Here is a 12,465-nt window from a genome sequence, read left to right on the forward strand (position 1 = left end):
TAATTAATCTATATGAATTCTCCCTGATACTTTAATAATTTGTGATGAATATGACTGTAAGCATATTTTTAGCCATGATGGAGATATAAAAAGCTCCGGCACGCTTGACTGAGTGATTCAAACATGTCTCCCGCCTAAACATACACACAAACATACACACCGACCAACTGTCCCTCTGCTAGCACCAGATTTGTGATAATCAACAAGGAAACGTGGACTGCTTCTCTGGAGAACCCCCCCCCCCCCCCCACCACACACACACACACACACACCCTCCCCCTCTTTTGAGACAGCTGTGAGGGATCAAGGAGAAAACTGTCCATCAAAACTATCATTTTAGCAACCGGCTGTCCCCCGAAAAAATCCAGAGTCACGACCTCCAAGCATTCCTCGCAGGAGGAGCGCTCACTGCCGTCACCACGGGGATAAAGATGGCGAGGAGGAGCAGGCGCTTGTTTTGGGGAAGGTTGGAGCTGGAGGTGTATCGGATGGCAAACAGCCGGGGAACATCGGGAAAATCTCAGGGGAAGAAAAGTGAGCACAGAACGACCCATCTGAGAGGCTGACCTGGGAATTTAAAGCTGTCTTAAATTTAATTGTACATTTTAGTAAAGTATTAAATTAAACTATGACTTAACTCTGGCCAAACTCCACTGTAAAAACTTGTGATGGACCAGTAGCACGTGGGCATCGATACACTTTATATTCACTAAGAACTGTGACTTATAGGAGTTTTTTAAGGTTTTGGATATGGAAGATTTCCTCACGTCTTTCTACAATATCATTTAATTTAACAGGGAAACAGGCTGTATGAAACTACTCAACAGGTCTGGTTACTTTCTTATGTTCATGTATTTCTCCCTCTCTAGAAAATGTTCAGAGATGGAGAACATCATCTTCATATAAACTGGTTCAAAAACAAAACCTTGTTTGTGAAGATCACCACAGAAAATAAACATCATCGTCCAGGGGAAGTAAAAACATGTAGCATCTATTAGTTTAATCCACAGGTTAATAGAGTGGAGTGGAGCCATTGTTTCCAGATGTTTTCCTGTGGTTTCATCTTTGTTCAGACATACAACTGTTCAAAAGGAGAATGTAGCAAACTGATGAAATATCTTTCACACTGTCGACAGAAGCTCTGATAAGCTGCAAGTTTCTTGATGCTGTTTTTTTTTTAATTTAAAAAAAAAAAAATTATGATCTTCAGTGTTGCCGTTATGTTGTGTGGTCATCATACACATCCCAAAGAAATATTTTTTGTACCTGAATATTTGTTCTTTTTTTTTTTTTTTTTTTTTTTATAAAATCATGTATGACAAAGAGTTTTTATGTAATAAGACTGTAGAAAATAAACACCTGTATATCAGTGGATATTAATATGTGGTGCAGCGGATATGACATCAGGATGTGGCTATCTGCTGCATTTATACTATGTTGGATGATTTTACCTTCTTTTAATGGATGCTTGATTAGATTGCAGGTTACAAGTGTTAAAATTGTGTGCTGAAATATTTGAGAATAGTGTATCTCACTAAAATCTCAAAGAGCTGTCCAATCTGTCAAAGAGTTCAGGATGAAGGACGTGTGTGTGTGTGTGTGTGTGTGTGTGTGTGTGTGTGTGTGTGTGTGTGTGTGTGTGTGTGTGTGTGTGTGTGTGTGTGTGTGTGTGTGTGTGTGTGTGTGTGTGTGTGTGTGTGTGTGTGTGTGTGCTGACAGGTCTATGTTAGCTAATGTTCTCCTAATCCTATGAGGTCATGACAGTTTTTACTTCAGTCTGAAACTGCAACGCGGTATTACAACGTGAAATAGACACGCTTTGCACTGGGTAGGTGTGACAGTAGCACGTTTTCCTGTAGTGGATGAAAATGAAATCTAATGCATGGAACTTATAGCTACAACATGTGGTTGGGGATAGCAAACAAAAAACAACTCAACAAAAACGTTGTCACCTCCTGAATTCAAACCTCATCGCCACCAAGTCCCCCCTCCTATCTTCTAATGGCTCCAAAAAATGTCTTTCGTCGTCTCTGTTTCGGGACGTTGGTCACATGATCCCACATCACATGACATTTACATGCGTGTAAGTTTCACGCTTTCAAAATGTTTAACTTTCACTCCTGGACAGCGTGTCTATTTCATACTTTGCTGTGAAGCTGGGTTGGAAACAGGCCCGATGATTCACCAAGAGTCTCTGTTTTCTCTTTGAAACCGTATCAGCATGAACAGGATTCCTCCTCGTCCGACTTGAATTATTCAACATTTGACCTCATGTTCATTTTGTCACCGAAAGAGATTTTTTTGTTCTTTTAATTTTGCTTTAATCCTCGATGGGGAGGTAAAAGAGGTCAGGACCACGACAAAAAAAATGTAATGTCAGAATGCAGCCTCTGCTGTATCAGTATAAATTATGCTTTTAAAAATCTCTCATGGATTAATTTTTTTGATTTATCTTTGGTAAGTATCCCAACATTTCAACAAAACTGAAAAGTTTGTAAAACAAACATTTATATTGTCACAAACCAGCTCAATGTTGTGACAAAGAGGAGGGGAGACAAGACATGCCAATGTAAAGGTTTATTTAAAATTAATGAAGGTAGCAATAAAACAAACATGAGTTGTGACGATGAGTAGCATCATGCATGAATGGATGATAAACATGTGTGATAGTGTTGAAGGTGGAAGGACAAGTTCAGCTGAACCAGGAGATGTGGAGCCTCAGAGAGAGAAACCAGGCTGCTATTTGTAGCTCAGGTAGAGACCTGGTAGAGACCTGGTAGAGACCTGGTAGAGACCCGCTCAGGTAGAGACCTGGTAGAGACCTGCTCAGGTAGAGACCTGGTAGAGACCTGGTAGAGGCCTGGTAGAGACCTGCTCAGGCAGAGACCTGGTAGAGACCTGCTCAGGCAGAGACCTGGTAGAGACCTGCTCAGGTAGAGACCTGGTAGAGACCTGCTCAGGCAGAGACCTGGTAGAGACCCGCTCAGGCAGAGACCTGGTAGAGACCTGCTCAGGTAGAGACCTGCTCTGGTAGAGACCTGCTCAGGTAGAGACCTGCTCAGGTAGAGACCTGGTAGAGACCCGCTCAGGTAGAGACCTGGTAGAGACCTGGTAGAGACCTGCTCAGGTAGAGACCTGGTAGAGACCCGCTCAGGTAGAGACCTGGTGGAGACCCGCTCAGGTGACACCGCTTCACCTGAACGAGCCTCCTGACTGCAGGTTCATGCAGGAAGCAACAAGAGGAGGGTCGTAACAATATTTATTTTGAAAATACACTCAAATTCTCGAGTTTATTCAGATTTTCTCCACAACCATATGATGAGTGTAAAACCAAGCAGGTGAAAAAAATAGATTAAAAACTATCGAAACATTTAGATTCTGCGTGAAACAATGAGTTGATCACTGATAGATGTTTTATTTCCTCTCCTTCTGCTCCCTCACTGCTGCATTCATATTTAACACTTAAATGAGCTATTGTTGCATTTTGAAGAAGTGTTTCTGTGTCATGAAGTGAAATTAGTGCGACGCATCGAGATGATGGCTGAGACGTTCTGTCGTGGATGTTAGCATCAGACTGTGTCACTTCTTAACAGCAGGGGTTAAAAATGAGAATGAAAGTATAAACCTGCTCTAAATATCCTCTGATATCTCAGGATTGGTTCAAAAACATAATACTTGTCATCTGAGGGCAACAAACATGTCCCGTAAAGTGTTCCTTTTTGAATTGTCTTTTGTAATAAAATGTAAATGTTTATCAGTGACATGCTAACGTATCACATCCACAGTAGCACCTGTAAAGTTGTACTGAGACTTCTGTTTATTGAGCAGAGCAGGACTTTACTGCTCATGATTCAGTTTTTCATTTGAAACAAGAACAATGTATTAATACCTCATTTGAATGTTCCACATGAACATAAATACTGCAGAGCCTTTGTTTGCATTTTATAAACTATTATACAGAGTTCAAATTTGGTCATTATTTGTTGGATAAGTGTTAAAATATAGATATTTTACATGAGAAAATGTTTGGGGTTGAAAGTGCTCTTTCACCTTCCTGGTCATTATGAACAAGTAATAATCCAATAATCAAGATTTTGTTGTTTGTTTCACACACACACACACACACACACACACACACACACACACACACACACACACACACACACACACACACACACACACACACACACACACACACACACACACGAATCCTGAGCACTAAACCTGAAGCAGCATTAAAGGATTCAGCTGTTGTGGAATTAAAAACTGAAAGTTACTTCTGTGCTTTTCCTTCTCGGACACATCTGCATATCATTTTCCAGCAGGTCTTTGCAGTAACAGCTTTTGGCCAGCTGTGACTGTACATCTATCAGCTGAAAAACAAAACATTCACTTCGTCCACTTTGCTTTTGACTGGAAGCTCTTCACTCTCTCAGCACTCCTGCACCTTCTTATTCATGCGATTATCTAATCAGGTAATCAGGTGACAGCGTAAACTCCTCCAGATGCAGATCAGGAGCTTGAAGAAATGTTCCCATCAGGAGGTAAAAAGTTGAATGTACAGTGACCTTGGTGTGATCGTTGCTGCTCTGAGTGTTTCTCATCTCCGGGGATTTTCATGAACAATAGCATGAACTCAGAACGGCACAAAAGAACAAAGCATCCAGTGAGCTGCAGGTGTGCAGACAGAGATCACCCCTCTTCACTGGACTGAGCAGAAAAGCATCTCCGCATGTTCCAGCCTCGATGCAGACGGGTTACAGCAGCAGGAAAACCACGTCAGGTTCAGGAAGGTGAAGCTGAGGTGGCGGCGACGCTCCTCCATCTCTGTTTCTGCTGAGGCTCAAAATCTGGTGTCAACGTGAATCCACGGACCGTCCCGCCTCGCGTCGCGTCGACAGCCTGGTCCTGGTGTGGAGGAATCAGCCACGGGTTGAGTACCACAGGCTGTCTGAGTGTTGCAGCTGACCTCGTGCATCCCTCCACAGTTCACCATAATCTGAAGGCTTCTTCCAGCACCATGAGGCTCTACGTCTGATGAAGATGAGTTACAATCACGTCCACATGGACCAGAATCTCACGGAAAAGATGACACCAAGAACGGAGGTCTGTCTGAGAGAAGAAGTCCAGTATAAGTGTGGTGTTTTTAAAAAATACAATTTTTGTATTTTATGGGTCTTCACCTTTATCAAAACCTTTGGAAAAAAAAAAGGCCGATAGAAAAAAGAGTAATCACCATGAAAAAGACAGAATAAGAACAACAGAAGATACACATTTATTATTCATAAAAGGCATTTAATAATTAAGAGGGGTTTTATTTCTAGGTAAGAAAACACTTGGTGACCTCAGTAATGAGATGCAGCTTGCGTGACAGTCGTTATTTAAAGCATTCGTTGCAAGGCGGCTCCACGAGACGACATTCATGACAACGTTTTTGATCATTACCCCACTTTCCGTGCACGTCATTACAGAGCTATTAAAATTCACGCTGGATGACAAAATTAAACAAAGTGGGAATAAAAAATGACAATGAAAGCCAAAAGTCACAGCGTTTCTGTTAATGTTCCCACTGGACATTTTATTGTGTTTTACAGTCAGTGAAGGAGACAGATCATGAAGACTCGGCAGGATTTAGGGACTGACATCATGGGACGGGATAACTGTGTCGTCTCACACATTATTACAGGTTTAAATCACGTGAAGTTTAAATTATGATGTTTATCGGACAATATGTCAATATGACAGAGGACATTAAATGCTTTAATATCAGTGATTTACCCTGTTTGCCCTCTTATGGAGAAGCCAAAGGAATTCCACATCAAATTAAAAATAAATCTGCATAAACACACTTGAATTACGCAAGCGGCAAACAGCATCAACATCCCTCGTCGGTTTGTGAACGTTATGAATCCTCCAGTTCAGATTCTGTCCGTCACCATCTTTACTAGTTCGGAGCGGTTTGGAGCAGGAAGTGACCATATTTGGACGAGCTGGGGGAGGAGCCAGCGGTGGATCTGACCGATCTGATCGGAAACCTGACAATACTACGTCCCGCCCACCGATAGCTGTAACCTGACTGCACCACAGGCCTGTCAATCAAACAGACACGCCCCCAAAAACAGGTCTTCTTGAATCTTCTTTTCTAATGAATGAGGGATTATTTTCAGATGGACCTCCAGAAAACTAAGAAGAAGGAGTGACTTTAGCTAACAACACCGAGATAACTGATGGACACATTTTATTCACTTTGGATTTGATGAGAGAAGTTGAATGGGAGTCTATGGAGCCGGAGGCTTTTTGGAGCCGACCTCTAGTGGCACTCGCTGGTATTGCAGCTGAAGACACTTCTGGATCAGAACCATTTTACAGAGCTGGAAGCTACAAACAGTTTTATATCCAGTCTGAGGTATTAACACAAACAAGATGGGTCCCAAAATTATTACAAATAAACAGATGCACTTTGTGCAACGTTATAACCTCGGGATGATGTGCCACAGACCCTTGTTGTTTAGAGGCCGAGAACCAAAGCTTCATGGATCTAAAATTAACCCGAAAAACAGTTAGACTCGGTCTGAAAGACAAACAAAAGAGAACTGCACCAATATAACGATGAACAAGTAACCACGGTTAAACAAACTCTGTAACCTTTACTACTCTTTACAGTTCACACTTCCAGTCTCACCTAACAAAGCACTTCTTCTCCTGCAGTGGGTGTTAGATTTTCACCCCGGACCTGAGAATCACAACGAGACGCTGCCAATTCTGGTATGTATTTTAGACGAGGAGCAAAAAGGACCTGTGAAAAAAAAATAGTGTAAAGTCCCCATGCAAGGATTTTAATACTGCAGCTGAATCCCCTGTAAATTATAAGGAAGTTACTGTCTGATGTTGATTTCAGGGTTTTACCTGGTCGATCAGCTGCACCTGAACTGTGATTGTTTTGCCTGACCGATACATCCGTCCATATATTGGAAGAGGCTTCATCACATTGATTACTGCTTTCTGTGGAGAGCCCGACTGAGTGAAACCAAGCGACAAACATCAGTGATGTCATCGTTGGTTTGTGAACGTTATGAATCCTCCAGTTCAGATTCTGTCCGTCACCATCTTTACTAGTTCGGAGCGGTTCGGAGCAGGAAGTGACCATATTTGGACAAGCTGGGGGAGGAGCCAGAGGTGGATCTGACCGATCTGATCGGAAACCTGACGATACTACGTCCCGCCCACCGATAGCTGTAACCTGACTGCACCACAGGCCTGTCAATCAAACAGACACGCCCCCAAAAACAGGTCTTCTTGAATCTTCTTTTCTAATGAATGAGGGATTATTTTCAGATGGACCTCCAGAAAACTAAGAAGAAGGAGTGACTTTAGCTAACAACACCGAGATAACTGATGGACACATTTGATTGACTTTGGATTTGATGAGAGAAGTTGAATGGGAGTCTATGGAGCCGGAGGCTTTTTGGAGCCGACCTCTAGTGGCACTCGCTGGTATTGCAGCTGAAGACACTTCTGGATCAAAACCATTTTACAGACCTGAAGCTACGAACTGTTTTATATCCAGTCTGTAGTTTTATATCCAGTCTGTAGTTTTATATCCGGTCTGTAGTTTTATATCCGGTCTGTAGTTTTATGTCTGGTCTGTAGTTTTATATCCAGTCTGTAGTTTTATATCCGGTCTGTAGTTTTATATCCAGTCTGTGGTTTTATATCCAGTCTGTAGTTTTATATCCAGTCTGTAGTTTTATATCCAGTCTGCAGTTTTATATCCGGTCTGTAGTTTTATGTCAGGTCTGTAGTTTTATATCCAGTCTGTAGTTTTATATCCGGTCTGTAGTTTTATATCCGGTCTGTAGTTTTATATCCGGTCTGTAGTTTTATATCCGGTCTGTAGTTTTATATTCAGTCTGTAGTTTTATATCCGGTCTGTAGTTTTATATCCGGTCTGTAGTTTTATATCCAGTCTGTAGTTTTATATCCAGTCTGTAGTTTTATGTCTGGTCTGTAGTTTTATATCCGGTCTGTAGTTTTATATCCGGTCTGTAGTTTTATATCCGGTCTGTAGTTTTATATCCGGTCTGTAGTTTTATATCCAGTCTGTAGTTTTATGTCTGGTCTGTAGTTTTATGTCTGGTCTGTAGTTTTATATCCGGTCTGTAGTTTTATATCCAGTCTGTAGTTTTATGTCTGGTCTGTAGTTTTATATCCGGTCTGTAGTTTTATATCCAGTCTGTAGTTTTATATCCGGTCTGTAGTTTTATATCCGGTCTGTAGTTTTATATCCAGTCTGTAGTTTTATATCCAGTCTGTAGTTTTATGTCTGGTCTGTAGTTTTATATCCGGTCTGTAGTTTTATATCCAGTCTGTAGTTTTATATCCGGTCTGTAGTTTTATATCCGGTCTGTGATCAGGACGCTGTCGGTTATAATGCAGCTCAGTAAGTTGAGCACAGTGCTAATGTTAGTTAGCATGCTATTTACAGAACATTTATTGAAAAATTAAATATTTCACAGGTAATTTGCACACCTGGAGACTCATGAAGGTGAGGTATAGACCCTGTTGGACACCTCCGGGGCGGGGTTACAGCGGACACGTTTCCCAAAGCCATAGTTCCCGGATATGCCGGTCTGCTCCAGGGTGGTTTCTATAGCAACCTTGTACAACATCAAGAGCAGCGAGATGGAGTCCAGCGCGGTCGGCCGCGTCCACGACGCTGTCTCACACTTCACGGTGTACGAGGACTATCTGGACTCCAGAGGCACGCCGATGGATTTATTGTACTTACACGTGAGTCTCGTCCAGACTGTTAACTTCGGCCCTGCCTATCGGTCCACACGGAGCCCGTCTCACCAAGTCCGAACCGAATTGACGAAACTACTAGTTTACATTAACCTTTGCGAAACTATAACAATGCCATTTATTGAAACACAACTTTTGACTTTTTAAAAGCACCGAGACCCATTCTTCAATTCGTCATGCACCAAAACCCTTCAATCCTTCCTCATTACCAACAAAACACCACTTTATTCAGGTCCGTTGCCTTGAGGCAGCAGCTGGTTATCGTCGCTGTTATCAAGAAAGGAGCCAGATGTTACACGCTTTTTAAAAACAGCATGTGCCGTAAACCGAGCTCACTACGAGCCGTCACGAACATTGTGCCCTACAGATTGTTAAGTGCTTATCGTGGGTGTTTTACGATGTATGCCTCTGACGACGGTGAGCAAAACAACACACCTGACACATTCTTGAATGGAGTCTGGCAAATGGTCCTCTTTATTATCAAAACGTGTTTATGGACGACTTTACTTATCGTTTCTTCTTGATGTTAAAACTTTTCATTTGCGCGCATTAATTTTGGTTTCATTCAAGAAGTCTGAGACGCACAACGTCGGCTGTCATGGAGATAAGCTGCGTAGTTGTAGTGTCCGTGGTCACCCGCTAGGTGGCAGACACACACAAGCTTGTCAATAAAGGGTTCGATCAGCTTGTTTCTTGAGATAAAATACATCAGCATCAATCAATATAAGTATGATCAATAAATACATATTTCTGTCAGTAGGCACGTTTTCTCTTTTTGTTTTTGAGGATTAATGTGCAAATGGTTTTCAATAAGCTTTAAATTGAACCTGCTCACCAGACATGAGCAGTTCTGCTTGTGTCCAGCAGAGGGCACACTCATTGATGAGAGCCACTGCGTGGAGCTGCTGCTGCTGCAGTGGCCGCTTTGTTTGAACACCTGTGTCCACACAGAGAAGAGAGCAACTCCTATCTGACCTGATCATCAGCTGCAGTCAATCCCCATCACACTCAGTCACCCTTGTGTTGTGACACCACACAGTCAGCCCAGGTCAGGCATGCTGATGAGGCCCCAGTTATGATAAATCAGCTAATTATAAACCTATCTTTCACAGATGATCTTATTCAGGTCTTGTCACCACTATGAACATACTCAGAAAAATGAAGTAGTTAAAGAGGGTTTATTACGCCACCTTGGCGTGACTGCAGTAAAAGTCCGGGTCCCCCGTGTGTCGACTGGAGGAAGCAGCACATTCACATCGACTTATTCAAAGAGCCCTAAAAGGAAGACAATGATTTTCAGGCCAATTTTAGGACCGGAGAATGTCTGAGACTCATTTCTGGCGAGCCACATCAAAGTTGAATGAAAATATAACTTTTCCTCTCGGGTGCGGACGCAGGCCCGGCCGCTGGGATTCTGGGTACGAGGACATGTGGCAGAGGCTTTGATATGACGAGCCGCGGGATCCGACGGCGAGATTTGGTTTGTAGATGATGACTTTACGGCTCGGCCATAATAAACTGTGATTGGAATAATGCAGCTAACGATCCCCGCAGACGCGCACAGGACACGAATGAGTCGGTGAAAGCTTGTGGTGCTGCAGAGCGGGACATCTCTTCCACCGTGAAATAACACCTTTAATCTGCAGACGGTCCTCCGGCCTGGACTGACTCCTCTCCGCCTCTCGTCTCTTGCAGAGCAGGGAGTTGGCCCGGACGCTGGTGGAGCACGGCCACAAGGGCACGGTCCTGAGCAGGGAGGAATTCCAGGAGAGGAAAGCAGCTGCGCAGGCTGCAAAGAGCAACGCTTTCTCCTACAGGGGCCAACCAACGTGAGTTAACTTCCCACCACGCCGTCGGAGCTGTTGTCTGCACGGAGAAGACAAATTCATACCAACCGCCGCTCCAATGCTAGAATATTCTGTTATTTTCTGAAAATTAAATCAGAGGATTTTAAAATCAGTCAGAAAAGTTTCTCCTCTCGTTAAGTGTTCTGCGGTTCGTTGTATTGACTTCTTATTTAGTGTGAAAGAATAATACTCAAGATCAACGATCATCAGTCTTTTCCCTCAATGTTTTTTCGTTGTGGTGGAAGCTGTGAGCTCCCTGTCAATCACTTTCACTACATTCAAACCACATCTTATGTCCCAAACTGTAATTTTGTCAAAGGACAAAATGTTAAGTTGTTTCAAGGAAAAGCCGCTGTACATCGGATGGACTTTATTCCCTGGTCAGATTGTTGTTGAGCAACACTGGCAGCTTCTAGTCTGCTGCTGGAAGAGGAACCTGCCCCATGAGTCTGATTACAGCTGCTGGTTGATATGAAGCTACATACAGTTAATTGTACTTTGTACTCTGGATAATTACAGTGTTCAGACTACAGACTGGATACAAACGTCTTCGTAGCTTCAGGTCTGTAAAATGGTTCTGATCCAGAAGTGTCTTCAGCTGCAATACCAGCGAGTGCCACTAGAGGTCGGCTCCAAAAAGCCTCCGGCTCCATAGACTCCCATTCAACTTCTGTCATCAAATCCAAAGTGAATAAAATGTGTCCGTCAGTTATCTCGGTGTTGTTAGCTAAAGTCACTCCTTCTTCTTAGTTTTCTGGAGGTCCATCTGAAAATAATCCCTCATTCATTAGAAAAGAAGATTCAAGAAGACCTGGTTTTGGGGGCGTGTCTGTTTGATTGACAGGCCTGTGGTGCAGTCAGGTTACAGCTATCGGTGGGCGGGACGTAGTATCGTCAGGTTTCCGATCAGATCGGTCAGATCCACCTCTGGCTCCTCCCCCAGCTCGTCCAAATATGGTCACCTCCTGCTCCAAAACGCTCCGAACTAGTAAAGATGGTGACGGACAGAATCTGAACTGGAGGATTCATAACGTTCACAAACCAACAGGTGACGTCATGCTGGCTGCTGATTGGTTCAGACCAAAAATAGCTGCGTGTTTCTCTCTGGCGGTGGAGTTGGTGTTCTGGATATTTTAGGCCCGATTTTGATGTTTTCAGGTTTAACAGTAAAGTCAAAGTAATTGTTCTAAATGATGTGCAAAAAGCAAAAATCCTCTTTTCCCATATCGTAGTCTCTGTGAATCTCTGTGTTCCTGAATGACTGGACTATTTTTTTGAACTGCTAATCAAAGCATGATGGGTCATAAAATATGATATAATATGAATTCTTTTAGAGCTGTATCTCACGTATCAGAGGTTTGAACAGTTTGATGTTCACCAAAAAGACAGAATCACTGGAAGCAGCTCATCAACTGCGTGTCCTGTTTGAACAGGACGTTTGTTTGAACACGGTCGGCTCATCTGTCTGAATTTAAATCAAAAATAAACGAGCCAGATGACAAAAGTACCAACTAACTGCCCGTCCTGAGGAAAGTGATCACACACATCCTCATTCCTGATCCAGCCGTGTGGTGGTGGTGCCGGGAGCTTCTTTGATGACAAGCCAGAACCGCCAAATAACACGCACACACACACACGCACACACACACTGGAATATCCAAACATGTACCTGTGAGGTGTTGAATTCGATCGAACCCTCAGATGCTTATCCAAACGTGCAGATGTCTCCCTCGTTGAAACGTGTGAGCATCAGTGACTCTGGTGAAATGGGAGCTTCCTCCACACCTGCAGTCACACTGATATCAGGCCTCGCAGC

General features: G+C 43.0%; 1 protein-coding gene across 1 annotated transcript in view; it reads left to right on the forward strand.

Annotated features, from left to right (window-relative positions):
• Nucleotides 1–8,682: 8,682 nt before the first annotated feature.
• cfap299 (cilia and flagella associated protein 299) overlaps nucleotides 8,683–12,465 on the forward strand; it is a 77,060-nt gene continuing 73,277 nt past the window's right edge. The window contains exons 1-2 of the mRNA XM_069718800.1: nucleotides 8,683–8,790; nucleotides 10,498–10,631. Of these exons, the coding sequence (XP_069574901.1) occupies nucleotides 8,683–8,790; nucleotides 10,498–10,631 (242 nt within the window). The remainder of the gene's footprint in view (nucleotides 8,791–10,497; nucleotides 10,632–12,465) is intronic.

This window comes from Brachyistius frenatus, unplaced genomic scaffold (assembly GCF_029030835.1).
Source record: "Brachyistius frenatus isolate BFR_SWC_R1_liver_20210118 unplaced genomic scaffold, ASM2903083v1 Contig_199, whole genome shotgun sequence".
NCBI lineage: Eukaryota > Metazoa > Chordata > Actinopteri > Embiotocidae > Brachyistius > Brachyistius frenatus.